Source organism: Budorcas taxicolor, chromosome 14 (assembly GCF_023091745.1).
Source record: "Budorcas taxicolor isolate Tak-1 chromosome 14, Takin1.1, whole genome shotgun sequence".
NCBI classification, from domain to species: domain Eukaryota; kingdom Metazoa; phylum Chordata; class Mammalia; order Artiodactyla; family Bovidae; genus Budorcas; species Budorcas taxicolor.
Genome location: NC_068923.1, coordinates 51,678,449 through 51,702,069, shown reverse-complemented (window position 1 = coordinate 51,702,069; position 23,621 = coordinate 51,678,449). Strand labels below are relative to the sequence as shown.

The 23,621-nt window shown below is 35.3% G+C and overlaps 1 protein-coding gene across 1 annotated transcript in view; it reads right to left on the bottom strand.

Annotated features, from left to right (window-relative positions):
- Window positions 1-2,002: 2,002 nt before the first annotated feature.
- The window catches only part of CRISPLD1 (cysteine rich secretory protein LCCL domain containing 1), a 48,824-nt gene continuing 27,205 nt past the window's right edge, over window positions 2,003-23,621 (bottom strand). The window contains exons 2-14 of the mRNA XM_052651812.1: window positions 21,885-22,003; window positions 21,400-21,532; window positions 20,173-20,288; window positions 19,294-19,394; window positions 17,425-17,565; window positions 17,192-17,252; window positions 17,013-17,079; window positions 16,704-16,834; window positions 14,500-14,543; window positions 14,333-14,405; window positions 10,493-10,568; window positions 5,066-5,196; window positions 2,003-2,054 (exon numbers count right to left, since the gene is read on the bottom strand). Of these exons, the coding sequence (XP_052507772.1) occupies window positions 2,003-2,054; window positions 5,066-5,196; window positions 10,493-10,568; window positions 14,333-14,405; window positions 14,500-14,543; window positions 16,704-16,834; window positions 17,013-17,079; window positions 17,192-17,252; window positions 17,425-17,565; window positions 19,294-19,394; window positions 20,173-20,288; window positions 21,400-21,532; window positions 21,885-22,003 (1,245 nt within the window). The remainder of the gene's footprint in view (window positions 2,055-5,065; window positions 5,197-10,492; window positions 10,569-14,332; window positions 14,406-14,499; window positions 14,544-16,703; window positions 16,835-17,012; window positions 17,080-17,191; window positions 17,253-17,424; window positions 17,566-19,293; window positions 19,395-20,172; window positions 20,289-21,399; window positions 21,533-21,884; window positions 22,004-23,621) is intronic.

Sequence of the window (23,621 nt, the reverse complement as noted above, 5' to 3'; positions counted from 1 at the left end):
ACTTACTCCAGGCCACACCCTGTGTAGAAGAGCACAGATAGATAGGGAGCAAGACTATGAAGGGGATTAAATGCTTTTATAAGATGACTTGGTTTTCTTAAATAATGGAGTCTATGGAAGAGAGAAATTACAGTAAAAAATTAATGATGTACTGAGAAAGAATGGAGAGGAACCAAATGAAAAGGCTCCTCATGGAAACACTGCGATGGTACAGAAAACTGATGAGTAGCTAAACCAGAGTCAAATATAAAAATTTTTACACTGACAGAATTAATGCAGTGTCCCTGCTTGTGGAAAGAAGTGAGGAACAGAAGCTGAATCTGACTGAAGTTTACAATTTATATTTAAGAAGGTGTATGTGTCTTTCAGATAAAAGATGATCCTATAAAATTTGCTTTAAAATTCTCAATAAATGGATACTTTTTGATTGCCTATATTTTGAACCAATTCACAGCCAATATTTGATAACTGATCATGATAGTTTCTTCATCATTCGCTCTTCAGCAGCTATTTATATGAGCCGTTCTTTTCTTTCCATTTTTGGTATTATTCAGCTCTCTTGCTTTCTCTGATCCCTGCATGTAATTTATCTCTCTTTTATCTGTTCCTAAACGCCTACTCATTTCCTTTCTAAAAATATTTGAAGTATTTGTTGTCAATTTTTTGTAAATACTTTGTATCTTTCGAATTATTTCCTTTTGACTTATAATCCTTTTATTTTTTTTCCAAAACTTTACCGTGATATAATGCTTCTAAATATATGATATACAATCATCTGTCTTCTCTTTCACAAATGCCTAAATAATCACAGTGACTTTGAGGACAGCTGGTATGAGGGGTGTTGCTTAGATTAATGTCAATAACCTAAATTTAAAAGATTCACATAATTTTGCCAACTGAAGATAATTTCTAAATCAAAATAAGGATACAAAACAGACTAAAGAAAATACTTTGAAACATGATTAATTTTAATATGTTTACAGGGAAAGAGTAGATTCACCAGCAGAAAAAAATTAACAAAATTAACATTTTACAGTTTTTTAGTCTTAAAGCACAATACATTTTCCATACAAACAAATATATCACCATTACAGATACAATAATATGGCAACATTAATTCACAAGGCCATTTGCCAGTAAGAAAATCAGTGGCAATGGTGATACAATACATTAGTTCATCTTTGTTAAATTTTTTGCTATTATACTTCCTGGCCTGCAGGAGTATTTGCCAGGATAACACTATAAATGTGTGACCTCAGTTTGAACAATACATAGAAGGCTCTGGTGGCCCATGCTTAATCCTAATCTATTATAGGATCACTAGAAATGACTTCGTACCACTACTCTGACATAATTCCATTTACTATTAAGGTCATTCCCAAGGAATCAAACATTTTAACAGATTCACTTGGATATTAAGAAATTATTTTATATAAAATAAGTGCAACATCAGGATTTAATATTCTATATACCTAAACTTAATAGAAGAGAAAAACTATACAGGTATTTCATTGAAAATTATTTTATATTATATGAAGTAGGTAATCATAGCACTGAACCTGGTAAAATAAAATCTTTTTCATCCTTAGAGTTACTATTTTTATTATTCTTTTTAAATGCACCAGGTGATCTTCTGAGGACCATTCACATTCAATGTTTAGTTTCATCTTACTAGTGGCATATACAAAGCACCATATAACATAATATATGAAATGTAAAATAATTATGACTATGGAATACTGTAGAAATAACTGCTAAGAAAATATAGCAATATTTAACACAGGATTTCTAAAACCATTACATATTCATTATTTTTCCCAAAGCTAATAATGTCCCATGTTTTATTTTACAGATGTAGTCTATCAAGATTTATATGCATTTGGCCCTTTTGGGGGACTGAAAATAGCTGATATCTTCTGTACAGTAATGTTACAGTTTTATACAAACTTAAGAAACGTGGTATTTGGAACAGTCTTTATAATCCTCTTCCAACTGTTCTGTTTCACACAACAGCAAATACTCTGAATGCCTTTCCTCCTGGAGGATTCTGTAAGCTGCAAAAAAAATACACAAAGTACATTGATGTCATCTCCATGCATAATCCTTCAAACAAATCATGCTTTCTTATGACAGTCAATAAAACAGCTCTGTGAATCCAGATGGTCATCTTTCTCAAAACTGCTAGAATTTATAGTTCTTGGAAAGCTTGAGTGGGGATGACATAATTCTTTAAATCATATGCTGGCTACAAGTTTACTAAAGAAATTTAAGGTGCACAGAAGTAATATTGGTACTTTATATTAAACTTCAAAGATTCCAGGTCATGTTTTCATACATTACCACCTTTAGTTCCAATAAAGTAGAGTTAAGCAGTTCTTAAGCCATTCTACTAGGGAAATACTAAGATCCAGGTTTACAACTGGCATGGTTGAAAGTTTGTGGTGTTGGTGTTTAGCCACTCAGTTGTGTTTGACTCTTTGGGACCCCATGGACTATAGCCCGCCAGGCTCATCTGTCACGGGATTTCCCAGGCAAGAATACTAGAGTGGGTTACCATTCCCATCTCCTGGGGTTCTTCCCAACCCAAGGATCAAACCCGCATTTCCTGTGTCTCCTGCATTAGGCAGGCAGATTCTTTACCACTGAGCCACCTGGGAAGCCCTATGTAGCTGGCATACTTATTAATATTTTTAACATATATGGTTTAAAATAAATCTTAGGAAATTTAGTGGTCAAGTCTGGAAGGTTCTAAGTATTTCTTCACCAAAATGGAAACACGAACACAAACACAAATCACTCAATCTCTTTTCAGAAATATTTTAAAACAGAACTTCAAAGCAATGCAGAATCATTCATTTTACTCTTTCATAAATTATTTATATGCTCTTTGACAACATTAATCAGGGTATGTTTTGCTTAAATGCCTCAAGTTAAAACCATTAATCATCGTTTATTCTAATCAAATTTAAACTTTTGAAGTCTATACGTTTGCATAAAAGTTTATTTTCTAAACAATACAAAAAAGCTTTTAGAGATAAATACAATAAATGCTATGGGGATACAAAATGCAATTTTTTAATATATGTATTCATGTACTACAAAAGGGGAGAATTTTAAAATGAAGAAAAGAATGTTAGAACTGTGCACACACCACATTACACAATAACACACACACACAGCAGGTTTTGCATACAAGCATATGGCTAATTGAAAGGCATTTTTATTTGTAGGAAACAAATTGACAAAATGCCCTAGAAAGCATCTTTGTACAAACTGATAAACTGGAAAAATGTGTTATTTCTGAACTTACAGAACTAGTGATGAATCTGATTTCTGAGACTTATTAGTTATATGACCTGGGGCAAATCATTTAACCTCTCTGAGCCTCAATTAACATATCTGTAAATCAGAGTTTGTAAAACCAACTTTATAAGGGTACTGGTAGAGCCAAGTTCATATACTTAAAGGGCCAACAGCATCTGGAAAGTTCATGGTAGGTGTTCAAAAATAGTCTCAGTTTTCTTAGGATATCATCTATCTTATTGTTTCTAAATAAATTTTTAAAATATGATAGGTGAATGAGATCACATTACTCAATTTAGCATATAAAACTACATTATCATTCTCTTTAACTCAATCTCCTTTGAAGTGAAGTGAAAGTCACTCAGTCATGTCCAACTCTTTGTGACCTCAAGGACTATCACCCACCAGGCTCCTCTATCCATGGGATTCTCCAGGCAAGAATACTGGAGTGGGTGGCCATTCCCTTCTCCAGGGGATCTTCCCAACCCAGGGATCGAACCTGGGTCACCCACATTGCAGGCATATGCTTTACCATCTGAGCCACCAGGGAAGCCCTAATGTACTTTATATAACATATATATATATAAAATAAATAAATAAATATATGTATATGATATGATATATAAAGTAGAGAGAGGGTGACAGACAGGGGAAGGGTGTAGGGAATGAGCCTGTTAACATTTTATTGAAGAAATTCTTAGGATATTCCATGTTTGACCATTAAATTTCCTCATGAAGTTTTTTCTTGAAACCATAAACGTTAAAAATATTAGGAAGTATGATGGCAATACAATTTCAATTTTGTTCAGATTTAAGAAACAGTAAGTTAGTACTCTAGGGAGAGCCAGATAAGCCAGGTTGTTGAGAAGTCAACTTCTTAACAATAGCCTCTTGATGATACAGTCTCATTGGAAACTAGATGCTAAATACAAAGCTGTCATTTGATGAAAAATGGCACCCAGATGCTTATGTGAAGGCAATCCAGATAACCTGCATGGCACGTCCTTTGGTGTTCTTTAGAAAAACTTTACCATATGTGCAAACAAACCGTTGAAGAATTCAGTAAATGTTTAAAGGTTAGGAATTTTCCTTATCTATACAAAGTGCACAGACTTAATTCTACTTCCATAAGTACCAATGATTTGAAAAATCACTACAGGGTTTTTGTTTTTTCTCTTAACTTTTATTATTACTTGATAAAGTAAGTTACATGCATTTTTCTCAAACCACTGAAATATATAATACCAATGAGCCAAATATAAGATAACCTGAAAGGGTTCATTTATACCATACTAGGCATCCAACTTCCAATCAAACAGAGAATTTGGTTCCAGAGAAAATTGGACTCATTGTTTTTGTCAAATACTTTGTCAGATAACTGGATTAGAGAAATATTCAGTGCCTTGCTCACCTAGAAAGAATTACATATAAATACTAATCTAGAAAATCCAAAAGAGGATGAAAGAAATTTCTTTTTTATAAGATCAGTTAACAAAAGAATGGTTCTGACTTGTAATCCGATTTTCATGTTGATTTTTATAAGCCTGCAGGAGACAGGCACCTCTGGTACTATGGCTCCTCCCATCCCTGGAAGACCAACAATTCTACAGCCTGCAAAGGAAGCATACTGGCTTAGACACGAAACCTCAAAGCCATGCAGCTTGGCTGTAAAGCCAGCAGAAAGGGAGAGATGATATATAAATGTATATATATATTATATATGTATGTTTATAAATATATATGTACACATATGTTAATTTACCTTTCTGAGAAGATTCCATTCTGAAAAGAAGCAATGTAAGTCTTTCTTTTGTCCACAGGCATCACATCAACATAACCCCCCTGATTCTGAACCACGCCAGCATGTACAGCGGCTCTGCAGATACTGGACAGCTGAGGAAGCAAGGAAAAACCCATCATCATTAGGAAATGCCTGCTGAATTTGTCCAGTCTTCTCTTCAATTGTACACAAGGTCACTGACATCCATCTCTCTATAGATTCCCAGTGAGCAACTATAGGATGATGCTTTGTGCATAAAGGAAGCTTTCAAAAGTCACAAGAGTTAGTTGATGAGTCATGTCCGACTCTTTGTGACCCCATGAACTGTAGCCCACCAGGATCCTCTGTCCTACCCATGGAGTGGGGAGCCATTCCCTTCTCCAGAGGGTCTTCCTGACCCAGGAATTGAACCCAGGTCTTCCTGCACAGCAGGCAGATCCTTTAACATCTGAGCCACCAGGGAAGCTCAATCAAATTCACAAAGTTAAAGCCAATTTTGATCTAAGACTTGGTTTGTGTATTTTTGTAAATAGTGTGATTTATTTCTTGACCCATATGTAAATACTTAGAGTCTCATTTATTTAAAACTTTTTTGAAGCTAAGTTGTGGGTTTGGGGTTTTGTTTGTTTGTTTTGGTTGGGGGTGGGGAGAGGGAAGGTATTTTGTACTTTGACAATCCAGATAGATTTGGAAATCAACCCTGAAGATTCATTGGAAGGACTGATGCTGAAGCTGAAGCTGAAGCTCCAATACTTCATCCACCTGAATTTGAAGAGCCGACTCACTGCAAAAGACCCTGATGCTGGGAAAGATTGAAGGCAAGAGAAGGGGGTGACAAGAGGATGAGATTGTTGGATGGCACCATCAACTCAATGGATGAATCTAAGCAAATTCCGGGAGGTAATGAAGGACAGGGGAGCCTGGAGTCCATAGGGTCACAAAGAGTGGGACACAACTTAGTGACTGAACAACAACAAATCCAGTTGGAGATATCTTGTGGTTTAAAGCAAATGTCCTATTGAAAGAAATTCAAATATCAACAAAATTATTTCAGGTTAAAGCAGAAAATTAAAAAAAGCCAATGCTGAGCAAGTGGAGATCTGAAGGCCAATCTCTAGGGTGGCTGAATGGATAAGATCCCTTCACCAGCTAACCGTGGAAACTGCAAACTTTAATACTATTGTCCAAGCAATAAAATGCAAATTAGCTCCTTTTATCTCGTCAAGGGCCTATTTATTATTCTTAAATTTCAGCCTTTGGGACTTGTCTGGTGGTCCAGTGTTTAAGAATCCACCTTGCAGTGTTGGGAGACACAGATTCTATCCCTAGTCTGGGAGCTAAGATCCTACATGTCACAGGGCAACTAAACCTACGCTCCGCAACTACTGAGTCCGCATCACAGCTAGAGAATCTGAGTACTGCAGAAAGGAGTCCCACGTGCCACAACTAGGAACTCACGTAGCCAAATCAATCAGTAAATGTTTTTTAAAAATTGAGCCTTTGCTAGTCCCCACTCCAGTCACTGACCAAATGTTCCCAGGCTGGATTATCTGCACCCCATTTATATTCAGTTTTGACTTTAAACAACTCACACATAGGTATGGATATCTCGATAGTCCCTTTTCCAATATATAAGCATGTATTAAAAATGGGGTTGCTTCTCCTATTAGATAATAAAATCTATGCAGAGAAAACCTGCCCAAAAGAATAACCCCAAGAAGAAAAATATGAAGTAACAAGCATAGCTTCTACCTAGATGTGCAAGGTCTATCACTCTGATTTGAACATTCTGACATGAACTAGGAAAGTTCTATATTCACATTCTACCATTATATAATCAGAATTGGATGAAATTTCTATAAAAGAGAGAATTGTTTCAGGCCCAACAAACACTTTCATTTTTTACACAACTTAATTCTAGAAGTCATTGCTTTTCTTTTGACCAGACAAGTCTTCTGTAGATTTTAATATCTGCTTTCATTCAAATGTTCTACCAAAATTTGTCAATAGCTGAGTAGAGCCTGAGGAAATCCCACAAAAATGAAACACTTAAACTGTTTCAGTATAAAGCAATCTATGCCATAGCCCCAAGGGTCTTTCCTGAACCCACTGGTGTGCTCTTTTCTTATCTCTATGCACATATGAGTGACTTAATGTGCTTTTTTAAGTTCACATAGGCATGTGCATCTTACGTGACCTTGCTTTATTACTGTGCTCTGAACTCTGCGGCATCAGTCAGTATTTATTAGATCAGAGAGACCGAATGCCAAGCTGTTTAATCCTTTTCGTGTTTTCGCTATATCACAAAATACCATACATCTAAAACCTTGAATCCTTACTCTGAGGAATCATCTTATTCACCATTTAAAGTCCCTCACTGAATTAATATTTATGTCCAATAGGGTTCATAACAGATGGAATTAAAAGTAACTCTGTACACATTTCAGTACTTATCCTGTTCTGTTAAAAGGGTATTATCAGCATTTTTCCCAAGGCAATAAAAGTGCTTAGATATAACATTCACTAAATCCAAGCACTTAATATGGTTTGAAACTATTGTTTTGCCCATAACTCTGCAGTCAGCAGGCATTCCAATTTGAGTTCAAAGGTCAGAGAGATTTTCTTTTCCTGGTAACACTTTTTAAGAACTAATATATCACAAAAAGAAAAAAAATTTCTCTGTGAAATCAGTGGAACATTTTTAATGAATGCAGAAATTCACTTCATCTCTAACAAATGAGAAATAAAAGCTCAAAGAAAGAGGGTGTACAAGTTGTAACTCTATAAATGGAAAGAGAGAGAGAGAAAGATGGGGAAGGGAGAGAAGTTGGGAGATCGTTTCTCATTTGTCCATATCTTGTATCTTTAAAGAGATAATATATTTTGCAGGGAGAATGTGAAGATTATTTCATTAATGGTTGATTCTGTACTTAGCACATAAAAATATTTATATTTCTAACTTACTCTGCATAGTAATACACAATATTTTACCCCATTTCACTGAAATAAGATAAAAATAATCTCAAGCTAACAAATCCTTAACTGTATCAAATAGATGGCTTATAGGAATAAAACTGTATAGGATATTTTGAAAGATTTTCACTAGACATGAATACAATTAAATTCTTTTACTTAAAGGGACAATTCAGGAAGAATGATTTCTTTAGAAATGTCTGATGATTTTATATTTCTCCATTCATATATATCTATTAATTTATTTTTTTAACAAACTTTTCTATCCAAGGTGTTTGCTGAATCACTGAATGTTCTAAGTTCTGTTAAAGCAAGAGTAGGAGCCACAGATTCAATCACTGGGTTGGGAAGATCCCTGGAGAAGGAAATGACAACCCACTTTATAATACCGATGAGAACCTGTTAATTGCTGAATAAAAGGAAAAAACAAAACTAATACGGTTAAAGAAAAGCAACATCATACTTAGCTTCTTTACAGAGAAAGTGGCAGTAATTTAGGATGTAAAGAATGACCATGACCATGATTTTGACAGAAAAATCAGAGAAAGGATGTTTACAAACAGAAATAAGAAGCTAAGTACAAACAGTGAGGACCACTGAATTAAGACACCAGCAGGATTTAAGTTGCAGATAAGAAAACTGCAATTCTTCCCTGGTGGCTCAGATGGTAAAGAACCTGCTCACAATGCAGGAGACCAGAATTCAATCCCTGGGTCAGGAAGATCCCCTGGAGAAAGGAATGGCAACCTACTCCAGTATTCTTGCCTAGAGAACCCCATGGACAGAGTTGCCCAGTGGGCTACTCCATGGGATTGCAAAGAGTGGGAAATGACTGAGCAACTTTCACTACTACTACTAAGATGACTGCAAACTTGGAGCTGGAGAGAGACTTAGATTTGGAGAATAATTTCAGGGATAAAGGCAAACTAGGAAAAAACAAACACACAAACCTGAACATAAATAAATTCACCAAGGGAAATACAGGGGTAACACACACATTTCAGGCCTCTTTTCCCGATCATATTCCCACAGTATTCTATTGAATAAGTGCATCAAGAATATACTTCTTAAATTTGTTTTTGAAACTCTTTGAATGAGATATTGGTGAAAGTGAAAGTCACTCAGTCATGTCTGACCTGGCGACCCTATGGACTGTCATCCATGGAATTCTCCAGGCCAGAATACTGAAGTGGGTAGCCTTTCCCTTCTCCAGGGGATCTTCCCAAGCCATCTGCCACATAAAATCTAAACTAATCAGCATGGATTAATATTTAGATTCTCCAATTACATGTTTCAAAAGCTGGATCTCTCCCTTCATCCCACACTAAACTGGCTGCAGCCACTTTTAGCTCTAATTCTCACCAGCTCAAATATAAGCAAACCTGCTATGACCATTTGAGATTTTGCCATGCCCACACAATTTGATGTGTGCCAGGCTGTAAATAAGACAGGCTTTGTTGCTGTTGTTCAGTTGCTAATTCTTGTCCAACTCTTTTGTGACCCCATGTACTACAGCCCACCAGGTTCTTCTGTCCATGGAATTTCCCAGGCAAATGTGCCATGCCCACTTTCAGCTGACTTGCTCTCACCTCCATGTCTCTGGAGAAGCCTTCTGCCCCATCTAGAATGTGCACTACTCCTCTTTACCACCTCACTTGAAACCTGGATTGGAAAGCACCATTTATCCACACTGAAGCCATGACAGCTACCCTTCCTGGTCCACCCCAGTGCTGGCATCCATTACAATACACTATCAACTTGTTTGTTTTTGTGTCTCTTTTAACGATTACCTGTTTTTGATACTATGCTACTTTTTAAATACTCATTTGGCAGTGGAGAAACTGTTTACAAATTTGACAAACTCTTAACTATCCAGTTTATACTTCAAAAACCGAAGAGCCAAAAGGAAGATTAAAGAAAACAAAATGCTTTATCCTTCTCAAGAATGCATCCAAGCTATTTTAGTTTCTGATATAGAATACAAATAGAATAGTATGCAAAAAAAATTTAGTCAACATAAATTATGCATGCATATTTGCATATGGATATTTATTTTCACTGCTGTTCTAGACTGACTCTTTTGAGAATATGTATATCAACACAACAGTCTGTTCTTTTTTTTGTATACAAATGAAAATATATACATTTAAATATATATGTGAGTATGTTTGCATGGATAGATAAATTAGTGCTTGCAGGCTTAGTCCTGTTTGACTTTTTGCAACCCCATGGACTGTAGGTCACCAGACTCCTTCCTCTGTCCTTGGAATTTTCCAGGAAAGAATAGTATTCTTGCCATTTCCGACTCTAAGGGATCTTCCTGACCGAGGGATCAAACCTGTGTCTCCTACATTGGCAGGTGGATTATTTACCACTGTGCCACCGGGAAAGCCCAGATATATAAATACCAAGACCTACATAAGTTAGGATACTTACATCAGAATAAATTCGAGTTCCAATTACACGAGCATAATGTGGATTTGCCTGCATACAGTTACGAGGACAGTATACTCTGAAAAATAAAGACATATTTACAAATACCAAGTAGCTGGTTATTTTAGTCTTTATTAGTAAAACCATAGATATGCATACACAAGAGTAAACTCAGAATTCTAAACCCTACTCATTTTTTTATTGAAGTATCGATGGTGTATAAAACACATTATAGGTATAGAATAGGGTGATACACAATTCTTATAGGTTATATCCATTTATAGTTATTATAAAATATTGGTTATATTCACTGTGTTATACAATACATCATTGTAGTTCATTTCATACATAATAGGTTGTGCCTTTTAATGCCCTACCTCTGCATTACTCACACACTTCCCTCTCCCCACTGGTAGCCACTAGTTTCTTCTCTGTATCTATGAGTCTTTTTCTTTTTTTGCTATATTCACTAGATAACTGTATTTTTTAGATTTCACATATAAGTGATATCATACTGTATTTGTCTTTTTGTATGACTTATTAAACTTGGCATAATGCCCTCAGGGTCCATCCATGTAGTTGCAAATGGCAAATTTTTATTCTTTTTTTATAGCTGCATAGTTTTTTTTCTTCTGAAATAGGTCAATTGTAGAAGCCAGACAGCAGACACAACTACTTCTACTTACTTATCCACTTCCAGCTTTTGGCACAAATGTGTTTCTTTTCTCTCTTTTTTTCTTCCTCTCTCTCTTTCAAAAGAAATTTAGCCAGAAAGCTTTCTAATTTGTGAATTCAAAGCAGAAAGATACATCAGGAAGTATTGTTCTCTCAGTATCTAGGAATTTGGTAACTAATCTGGGTACAGAAATTAACAAATATATAACTTGGAAAAACTGAACCACTGTCTGCCACATATATCTCATAGTTTCTTTTCTCTGTGATCGTATCTTTGGTATCTCATCCAGTTTCACAGTTTTCTTGACAATTTCACTGTCATCTATAAACTGCTGATTTCCAAATTTACATCTCTAGTTGGAGTCCCGTCTCTCAATTCTAAACCTGTATTCATATATCCTGTTGTTTATTCTGTATCTCCACTTGTTCTTGTTGTTGTCCACTCGCTAAGGCATGTCCGATTCTTTGCGACCCCATGAACTGCAACATGCCAGGCTTCTCTGTCCATCACTGTCTCTCTGAGTTTCCTCAAACTCATGTCCATTGAGTCAGTGCTGCCATCCAACCATCTCAACCTTTGTTGCCCCCTTTTCCTCCTGTCTTCAATTTTTCCCAGCACCAGGGCCTTTTCCAATGAGTCAGCTCTTCACATCAGGTGGCCAAAATATGGAGCTTCAGCTTCAGCATCAGTGCTTCCAAAGAATATTCAGGGTTGATTTCCTTTAGGATTGACTGGTTTAATCTCCTTACTGTCCATGGTACTCTCAAGAGTCTTCTCCAGCACCACAGTTTGAAAGCATCAATTCTTCAGCACTCACCCTTCCTTATGGTCCAACTCTCACATCCATATATGACTACTGGAAAAATCATAGCTTTGACAATATGGACCTTTGCCGGCAAAGTAATGTCTCTGCTCTTTAAAATACTGTCTAGGCTTGACATAGCTATTCTTTCAAGGAGCAAGCATCTTTTAATTCAGTGGCTATAGTCACCATCCACGTTGATTTTATCTCCACTTAGGCCTAATAAACATCTCAAATTCAGCATGTTTGAAACCAAATCCCTAATCTCCTCCAGTCCCCAAAATCTTCCTTCTTTAGGCTTCCTACAATAAATGTCAACTCCATGATTTGGTTGCACAAGCCAAAACCTTTATTCTAGCCTAATCTCCCTCCTTACCTCAACCTTATATGCAACCCACCAGCAATTTCTATTGGGTGTTCATTGAAATAAACTCCGAGCATCCTGAAGTACCATGATCACTGTGACTCTGGACTCTATCATCTGACACCCAGCTCACTACAATAAGCTCTCCTATACTCTCTCTGCTTCCAATCTTGCCCCTTCCAATCTGCTATCCCCACACACTTATACTGAAGAATACAAGTCCAATCATATCATTGCTCTGCTTCAAATATTCTAGTGGCTTTCCATCTGATTCAGAATAAATGACAAGATCCTTAGAATGACCAATAAGCCCTGAATATTTCCTTCTCATTACCTCTCTGGCATTATATTCTACCCCTCTTCCACTTTCTCACCCAGCTCCAGTCACACTGGCTTAATGGTTATTCTTCAAACATATGGAATAATCTTATCTTCTGGGTCATTGTGCTTATCTTTCCCTCTGTATGGAATGTTCTTTCTCCAGATATCCTATTCACTTACTGATACCTTAGCTCATTTTTTCAAAGGTTCCAAAAGGTTTTTGATTTAAACATAGAGTTCAATTATCAGTGTTCAATCAGTCACATGACATTAAAAAAAAATCCACTCCCAGAAATTAAGAAACTGTCAAGTGGCACTTTTTAAAATTGATTGGCTCTTCAGAATTCATTCACATGCACCCACTCATAAACTAAAAGAAAATCAGAGCTAAGACTAGAAAAAAAACCATAATTCATTCTACATATAAATCGGAGTCTCAGCAAAATGCATGCACGTGCACTCAGTCATGTCCAACTCTTTGCAACCCCATGGACTAAAGCCCACTATGCTCCTCTGTCCACAGGATTCTCCAGGCAAGAATACTATTGTGGGTTGCCATGCCCTCCTCCAGGGCTCAGCAAAATGACCCTATGAAAATCATTATTTGATGAAAGTATCAGTTATTTTCCTAAAAATATTGTAGAAAATATTTCAATTGCAACTATCTTTACCAATTGAAGCAAGTCTTCTGCAAGGCAGTTTTTAAGAAATGGCTACAATTCTTATTTAAATTTCATGTTCCTAAAGTCTGTATGACTCCAGAGTGTATATACTTCCTGTAGCATCTAAACCAGAGCCATTTAAATATAAGTAATATGTGAATCTGAGTTTTTATAACTTTGAATTAAAGGGTTGATTTTAATAAAAGATGCCTTCTGTTGGAGGAAGGGTATCCCCACTGACAACAAAATTGTTTTTGTATTTGAGAACTGTTGGGCATTCCCTGTCCACCCTACAGGGACAAAACCACCTGCTCTGCCCTTAGGACCAGGCTGTGCAGGCTCTGCCTTGACCACACTTAGCACTTGGTTTGTGGAAGACCCAGGTCAAATACAGTTCAAACTGAGTTAGTTTCTATTTAGGTAATTTCAGTTCAAAGAAAGAATGTAGGAGCCTTTTGCTTGTTTGTGTTCCGATCTCCGGTTTTAACACCTTGTTATTATATACACTTGCGAGAATGTAGACAGTGATCTAGTATTTCTTTCCTTTGACTACAACTTGCATCAAGCTTTAATAAAAATGCTGACACATTTCAACAGTACCTCCTTTTACATCTAATCTTAAGGAAAGATGTTTGGCCCTGATGTGATCTGGATCTGTGAAAGAGTCATGCCATGACCTGACAAGTGACTAATGTGTGTAACTTGTCACTCACTGGGTGGCCAAGCCTCCGTAAAGCTGTCAGAATGAATATATGGGTCTTTTTTTCCAATGTAGAAACAAATATTTTTCATAGAGATAAAGACAAAAAAAATGTTTAAACATACCTTTTTTGGACAAAGGACACTAAGAATGCCTGGAGTGCGTGCAGTGTGTGGTGTCCATTGCTCCTACCGCTAGCAGTTCAAGACCAAACACCCCTGAGTCCTACAGACACCAGGGTCTCAGGCAAAGGCAGTTGTCCAGGGTAAAAGTCCCCCATTCACTGGTCAAAACTGAAGAAAATCTAAAACACAGTACCTTGGGCAATGCGAAGCAGGCTTATGGAAAGGACAGAGCTGTTCCACAGTTGTTTCACAAGTGACAGCCTGAACTGAAGTATTCAAACACAAAAAAGAAGTGAATCCTTTAGAAATGATAATATGCAACAGAGTGATAAGAAAATAAGATGAAAAAACAGTGCTCACCTGTTACTTTAGAGACTGTGAAGGAATTGGCAGACTGATATTTGCTAAAGATAAAAATATAAAAATTTCAATCATCATCTTACATGCATTGACATCAACATAAATTCTTAAATTTTTTAAGTCTGTGAAATTTAATTTCATCTTAAACAGTTTTATTTAAATATCTATACAAGGAGTAGTATAAGAATTAATCGTCTGTTTTATGCCAAACCCATATGACCTTCAAGTATGAACCAAGTCGATACCATTCTTGATATCAGAGAATGACCTCTTTTTATTATCAATCTCAAAAACTTATAGGTAACAGCATGAAATAATACATATTTGTATCTATATATTTGTTTCTTATTAAAATTAAAATTCTCAATATACTCATGCTCTGTCATCACAGAACCAATTTATTCTTTCGAAATAGTCAATACAAGGCACTGTAAAAAGACTGCTAAATAATAAGTACCTTAAAGGACTGCATTATTCATTTTTTGTTCCCTCTAGTACTCCTTATATGCATTATTAAAGCAGGAATAAAAGAAAAGGCATATCATTATATATGAAATTTTTAATTGGTTTATCTATATCAGATTTTCAGAAAAACATCTACTGCAAAAGGTAATGCTTATTTGTGATGGTACTTTAATTTGACACACTCTGCAAATTTCAAGAGAGTTTCTAAAATAAAAAATAAAAAACAACTTAAGGGAAAAAAGTAAATAATAGGATAAATGTTCTCTTTTTTGTTCTGTTTTTTGTATTTTTTAGTAATAGGATAAATGTTCTTTAATGCAACACCCGGTGTTTCCCTTCCTAAAGTGAATACTTAACATTGATTACTTATTGATGGTAATTAACAAATATCTGTTGGGTAAATAAGTTAATAAATAAGTGTTTCTATAAAACTTTTACTTAAGAGAATAATTGCTAATGCCTGAAAAACACACATCAAGCCTTTGAACAAAACTATATATATACCACATCATCCCACCAGTTTTTAAGGATCTTTAATATAAAAAAATTCTTTCTAATCATTGTGAATTCCCTATTGTGGAGGTTTTTGCAATTGTATAGTTACAAAGAAAGGGCGACTATGTCATATTTCCTAAGAAAAGGTATCCCAAAATGAGATTCAATGTTTATTGTTTTACACAGGAGAAACTACAAATCCTCCATTTCAAAAGTCTACATTTTTCTATTTTCTACAGAGACTATATGAAAATTTTTTGTTTTAGAATAATATATTTACTATGTTTAATGTGACAAACATTTCAAAAGTTAATCCATGCTTTTGTTGTTGTTCAGTCATTAAATTGTGTCCAACTCTTTGTGACCTCGTGGCCTATAATGCCCGCCAGGTTCCTTTGTCCATGGGATTTCCTAGGCAAGAATACTGGAGTGGGTTGTCATTTTCCTTCTCCAGGGGACCTTCCTGACCCAAGAATGGAACCCATGTCTCCAGCACTGGCAGGCAGATTCTTTACCATTGAGCCACCAGGGAAGTCACCAGGGAATTATTCTTTTATGCGGAGTCAAATTACATTTTAAGCAGAAGAAAGGTGACATGATACATTACATATTTAGAGACTTTTCAAAATGACCTTTTATCTAGTACTTAATTTATCTTATTGACAAAGTTAGTGTTGCATAAAATAAATAATTGTCTTTAAACAAGAAAGGAAGAATATGCAAATCAATTAGTCTTCTTGGGCATTTTCTATCACAGGTGAAAAACGTATTGTTTCACAATGGGAAAAACTATAAATTTTTACATTCTTAATGACACGAAATTTAAAATTTAGAGTTTTAGCCATTATCTGTATAAGTTGGCTCAATGAATGGTAAAGAATCCGCTTGCAATGCAGGAGACACAGATTTGATCCCTGGATCAGGAAGAGCCCCTCGAAAAGGTAATGGCAACCCACTCCAGTACTGCCTGGAGAATTCCATGGACAGAGGAGCCTGGTGGGTTACAGTCCACAGAGTCTGCAAGGAGTTAGATATGACTGAAGCAACTTACTTAGCATGTATAAGCAAAAGGGTTCAACTGAATTCAGAAACTTTTCCTTCTTTTGCCCATGGATATTATGTAGCTGAAATAAGCCTTTCTATCCTCTCTTTATCAATTAAATTCTTCTGTGCTTTGTTCTAAAAGAAAGTAACTCATTGTTGCAACTTAAAATCTCTGGTCACAAGATTATTCAGGTACTTACCCAACTGTTTGAACACCATTTCTATTGGATTTGATGAAATAATGTTTCCTTCCTTGTCTAGTGATATCCACCCAACCACCATCATTATCTATTATCCCGTAATGAATTGCAGCCCTACAGATACTAGATTGCTGGGAGAAAAGAAAGAGAAAAGATGGTGAAAATAAGAATTCTGCATGAGATACCACTCTTTACTATTTATGGCTTTAAACATTTCTTAGCAAAATATCTATAAATACATAAACTATTTTCCCATTAAAAATCAAATATTATTTGAAAGGAGTCTATCCTCAAATTTATACTACTTACCATTTCATAATGTACACTGCCAATAACTTTAGCTTTACTATCCAAACAGCCAGCAGGGCATTCATATCTAAATCAAAGAAATAAATGGGAAACAAAATTTAGCCTCTCTGAATGTCTGTATAAAATGAAAGTATATTTGTATCTTGTCAATTAATTTTGAGTGCAATCATAAATATTACCTATTACAGGTTGTTCCTTTGCACTGATCTCTTAATCTTACTTCACAAGAAACAATTTGAGCTAAAATTTAAAAGATAATAATAATTTAGTTGATGTACAGCTGCTCTGATTCAACCATACAGTCTAATGGCAAGTTTTTACCACTCTAAAAATGTTCAAGATTAATAAAATACAGTTGAATATGTCAGCAATGTAAACTTTACAATTTTTGTAAATAATGTGGAGGTCTTACACATTTGCTGTGTGCTTATGACTTCGTTTCTGTTACTATCATCTGCTACTGTCCGGATGTGGGTATCATGGACTTGTGACTGCTGCCGTTCAATTTCATTTGTTTCTTCTTCTTGAGGAGGATAGTAACTATCTGATCCTTCTGTTAGAGGAAAGGATTTAAGAAATATGAGTTCATCTTAAATGTGCACAAATTATCAATAATGACACATCTTTATATGTCTGTATAACATTTAATACTACTAGAAAAATCCATACGTTATATTGGCACATGTTTTGACTTACAGTAGTGACCTTACATACTGCATTGGAGTAAATAAAGCAGGTGCATAAACTTTTGAGCCCTTGATTCATTTATGCTACCATTTGGCTAATATCAAATGGAATAATTTCTAAGCTTTCCTTATATTTTAAAGTGACATCAATGATTTGCTTTCATAATGACACCGTGAAATCTATACAGTGATCTAAATGAAGTTGAGGCTTAGTGAATTTTCATTTCTTTTCTCAAATGAAACCATATTTTTAGGAGGATAACACTTAATATTTTCAAAAGAATCACATTTAAAAGTCTCCTGAAAGGAAATTCAGCCTAAGAAGAACTGATATTTCCTTGTTATTTACCACAATATCAGTTTCCATGGAAAAGTTTCTATTGTAGAAGGAAATTCAACGTGCAGAAGGAAATTCAATGTGCAGAAATTTTAATTTAACAATGGAAAATATGCAAACATTGAATTTAATATTTTTTCCCAGGCTGGCTTAATTGATGGGCACATTTTGAAAATGTGGCTATTTTCATCTATGTCCAAGAATTCAGAAACTAAAAAAAGGAAGTATGAATTCAGAGGAAAGTCAGCTTTAAAAAACATTGTGGTCACTGACAATGGAGCAAGCAGGTTGGAGGTTTAGGGGTAGAACGGATGGAAAACAGACTTGCACACAAAGAAAAATATTTTTAGGAATTAAAAATGGCTCATATAACAGAGTGAAATATATGGTTACTTCTTGTCTACTTATTATACCTAATGAGCACCCAATCATTAAGGGAAAAAAGATCTCTCTCTGAGTCCTGAAAAGTGGCTTCATTTACACATATTTTCTAATACACTTGGTCTGCATTAATCTTGATTTAGTCATCATTAAGAATAAAGTAGTACAAGAGAGTAAAATGTTCACTTGGATACCCAATAAGAGGATGACCTTCACAAAGGTTTGTCAGGTAAGTTTTATCTTCATGTGCTATAAATAAGACACCATGCATTTACTTTACATTTACTTTTGAGGACATCCAATGTATGTGAGACAGCACTTTTTGCAACAGTTTTATAATATATTTTATGTATATATATATATATATATATGCACATATATTGTTATTTTGGCATGAGAAATTATATACTTTTGCAGTAAGAAGCAGAGAATTAGTATAATTCACTGGGCATGGTTCAATAAGAGTCACGGATAGGTATTTAGGCAAAAATTTTTAGAGCACTTAAAATAAAGTGTGTTAAATTACTAAATTCTTCAAAAAAATTGACATTCATGGAAATAATTCTGGCCAACACTATATCAAGATGGTTTTTAAGACTGTAAATATACTCATCACTCTGGGATAATTTCAAAGTAGAATTAAGTGGTCATCTGAAGCAATCATGCAACTTTCCTTTAAATATAAATTAGTGTAATAGATTTATTAATGTTATAAATATTCCTAAAATATGTTAAATGATTTCTTCAGAATATTTGAAATAGAGTTCTGAAAACTTTTCATGTAATAATTAAATGTGCTTTTTGGCTTTTTAAACACAAATTAATGTGGAAGTTGGATTAAAATATAAACCAAACTGACTATTACAACAGCACATACCTTTGTAGCACAGATTTTCTCTACAGCCTCCTCCAAAACTCGGTGGGCAAGCAGAACAGGGCCGGCCATGTTTGTAGGGGGCATGGCCCCACCAATTTCCCCTTAAAAAGATAATTCACTCCATTAAATGGTAGTTTATTTTTCCTATTTTTGAGAAATCTTTATACTGTTTTCCACAGTGGCTGCACTAATTTACATTCCCAGCACCAGTGTACAAGGGTCCTCTTTTCTCTACATCCTCACCAACATTTTTTATTTGTATTCTTTTTAATAATAGTATTTCTGACAAATGTGAAGTGACATCTCATTGTTACTAAGTTTAAACATACATTGCTATCCCATTCTTTTGAAAATATTCTAAATAATGTGCTATATGTATTGTTAAGAATTACAAAACCAAACTTCTGCAAAACACTAACCTCTGCTATGGGATATTCATCTATATTCCATTTGTCTTAATAAAAAGAGATTTTTGACTTACATTTGACTGAAGTTTAGTTGTATAGTATTTTCAGTGTAATTATTTGAAGGGTCTTTACACAGATGAAAATACATTTCTCAGTCTATAGTTTCCCATATCTAATAAACCCAAATTATTAAATATTTACACAATATAATAGTGCAATAAATAAAACTGAAGGCCTAAAAATATGATTCTTATCTTTACAAAGATCATAGTTTCAATTTTCACATTCCCTTTAAGCACCAATTTTATGCATCAGGCAACCATAATTGTTGCCATATTAAGTAAAGTGAGTAAAACCAGTGCACTTTACTTCATAACACACACTGAAAATGAGAAAAAAAGTCAAGAATATAAAGTTATATCTACATTGTTAAGAAATATTTATATATAAAAGCAATGTTTCGTCTACTCACTTTGGGGAATAATTGCACACCAGGTAAATAGCTTTGGGCCATATTTGCCCCCAGATGTTCATGTTATGGCACAAATTAATGGCACAGCCTATTCTGCTACTTGTTGCCCACACCACCTACATCAGAGGGAAAAACAGGCTCAGAGAAAGCAGGTTGAGATGAAATAAGACAACAACATATCTGAGAGAAAATGTATAGAAGTGAACTCGAGAACCAGCTGTTACCATTCAAAATGAAATGAGGCAATGTCCAAAAGGATATTTTTCTAGAGATTTTGGGAAGTCCTTAATTTAACTTAAAAAAGAGAGAGAGATACATAATAACTCTGAAAGTGAAAGTGTTAGGTGCTTAGTCGAGTCCGACTCTTTGTGACCCCGTGGACTGTACCCCACCAGGCTCCTCTGTCCATGGGGATTCTCTGCAAGAATATTAGAGTGGGTAGCCATTCCCTTCTCCAATTTTCATATATAAAACATAAAAATCTCAAATGTTACACACCTTCACAAGCCTAAATGGCATATTAATTTTTTTTATGAAAAAACCTACCAAAGAAAGGAAGAGAAATTCTCATCTTAAATCAGAAAGTACTGGAGCAAAAGTTTAGGTGTTCAAATTTCTCACATTTTAATGTGTCACTGCCTATTAGGGAACCTCCTGCTGATCTTAATCTTGGACATGCTAAGGTATACAGAAGCATGCTTTATATTCAGTAATAATTGGTCATAGAAAGTCTAGAAACTCAGATCTGTGATGAGTTTTATCTAGTCAAATCTGCCATTAATTGGTTGATTTAGTAGTTTAGGACATATCCAATGGGAACACTGAGAATTTCTGTAAAAAGATAAATGCTGCATGCATCAAATATACTGAATGTCATGGTAAATAAAACCATATTTTTATTTTTGGAAAATAAAAAATAATGACATCTGAATATAAAGATGGTAAATTTCCTCCCATCTGCATTTATCAGGGCTATATTAAAGTATTTTAAATGTAAAATCACTGAAATAATATGTTTAAGGAAATGTCTATACATTTCTCTATTATTGTTTATAAAAATTTATAAGCCTATTCTACATGCATCTATAGATTTGTAACAGCCATACTAAATGATACAAGGAAGACAAATGCTCAGTACTCTATAAGTTCTCCTACAAAAAAAACAAAGAAAACTTTGTTAGTTTACACAAATTCAGAGGAATAAGGTATAAGATACCCTAGACATACCTGTGTATAATGAGTACATACAGGACCAGAGCATCTGAATGGACAATACGGGTTACACTCATGTTCATACGGGTAGCTAAAGTCTCTGACTTCATCGTACCATGCTTGCACATGAAAGGTTGGGGGCCTGTATCTTTTTGAAAGAAAATAACCACAAAGATCAAGTAAGGCTGGAGAAAATATAAAACTAAACATTGCTGAAAGCACTGATAAAATGTGGCAGAGAGGCAGTTCTGTGGAATTTATTCATATTAAACACTTTTGCCCATTACGTCCCTAATATATCAATTACTTGAAACAAAAACATGTCTAGGATACTGCTGATCATTCTGCTATAATATTTATTTTTTTTCTTATTTGTCTTGGTGTGACTGCTTGTTTTCCTTTTAGGCACTAAGCCTTTGAAAACTTACAATGATGCATTAGTAAGTATACCATTTCAAACTCTTCTGTTTTCAGAAACAAAAAGTTATATTTTAAGCTACCTTCCCCAGTGGGCTCCCAAATTCTGTCCAATTGATGGAAGCAAGCTTGCAGGTCCATGTTCCCACAAACAAGTTTCAGCCCAGGATTCTGCAGACCGTTCCAGTTCTACATCCCAGGTCTACGATTCAAAACAAAAACAAAATACAGACAGGAAAGGATAATGTATATAGAGAGTTTGGACATTTCTTTAGAGTATACAGTTAGTCAGTTACGTTTTCTTCTTTCTGACTTCTATGCAAAGACAGCATCTTAATCTGGGTTCTCGCCATTTCTCACCTAGATTTTTGCGCTAGCCTCCTAATGAATCTCCTTTCATCCATCCCACATCTCTCCAATCTGCTCTATAAGTGTTAAGAATTGCCTAAGTGGACACAAATACACTTAAGTGATTCCTCTGTCTAATCCCATTGAACAAATCCCAGTACACATAAAGTCCAAATCCTCGCTCGCAATATCCCCTGTCATAAAACCTGTTATTCCTTGCCTTTGTTAGCACTATTTCCTCTGCAGAACACATCCTTGTCCCAATTATTTGTCAGACAGATCTTTACTCTTATCATGGTCCAACTTTATGTAATACATTCTTGACATATTTTCATTTCTCTTAAACGTAAGCCATTTCCTCCTTTGGACTCTGGAGCTTTGTGGCACTAGTAGTAAACAACCTGCCCGCCGACGCAGGAGACTTAAGAGACATGGGTTCAATCCCAGGGTCGGGAAGATGCCCTGGAGAAGGGAATGGCAACCCGCTCCAGTATTCCTGCCTGGAGAAGCCCAGGGACAGTAGGACCAGGTGGGCTAAAGTCCATGGGGTCGCAAAGAGCTGGACACGACTGAAGAGACTCAGCGCGGCACTGAGATGCTAGCATTCATCTGTATGTCTCTGTCACGGACTGTGAGTTGCTTGGGGACAGTTGTTTAACTCATGTTTGTAACTTCAGCTTATTATCTATGTCTGTCATATGGACAAGGTGGTCAGTAAATGTTGGCTGAATAAATGAATGGTTAATGAATCTGAATTCCATAAAATAGAAATATATTTTTGTATGCAAAATATTCAACAAGAGTGACTAACTCACACTTTAAAAATACTTGATAAAGAAACATTTACAATTACAAAATCATTACCAAAATAATTTCATATGTCCCGAGTTTAATATTCAGTTTGTTAATTGGAAAATCAGGCAGCATAGTGAATGGGGTGGTAGAAACAAAGAATTTTCCAATACTGGGTTCAATACTGGCACAATTATAGGATTCTGGGCATGTTAGGAGGATAGAAAAATAGGCCTGGAACTAGAAAATGAGGACACAACCTAAGGTGAAAGCAGGGAAACTGGAGAAAAGCAGACAGACTGAAATAATGTTTAGGAATTTAAATTCCTAGAAGTTGATGGATGACTAAGGGCAGGCGGTGAGGGAAAGAAAAAAAAAAAGGTGAAGACTGATGAGATTACCAAACTGTGAGAAAGAAAACCAGAAAGAGAAATAGATTGTTGTAATAGAAGTGTATGTCTCTGTACTTCAGTGCTTATTTCAAGGCTGATGGGTGAGGTGTCTGTGATACACACAGTATATACGTCAAGTGGAGAGTGGAGATAGACAATTGGGGTTCTGGGGAAAGAAATATACTCCAAAGACATGAAGTTATTCCTTCAGGAAGATGATACAGAATGAGAAAAAATGTAAAGAAAACTCTGGGGTTAGCAAAATTGAAGAGGAGAAAAAAAAAAGTT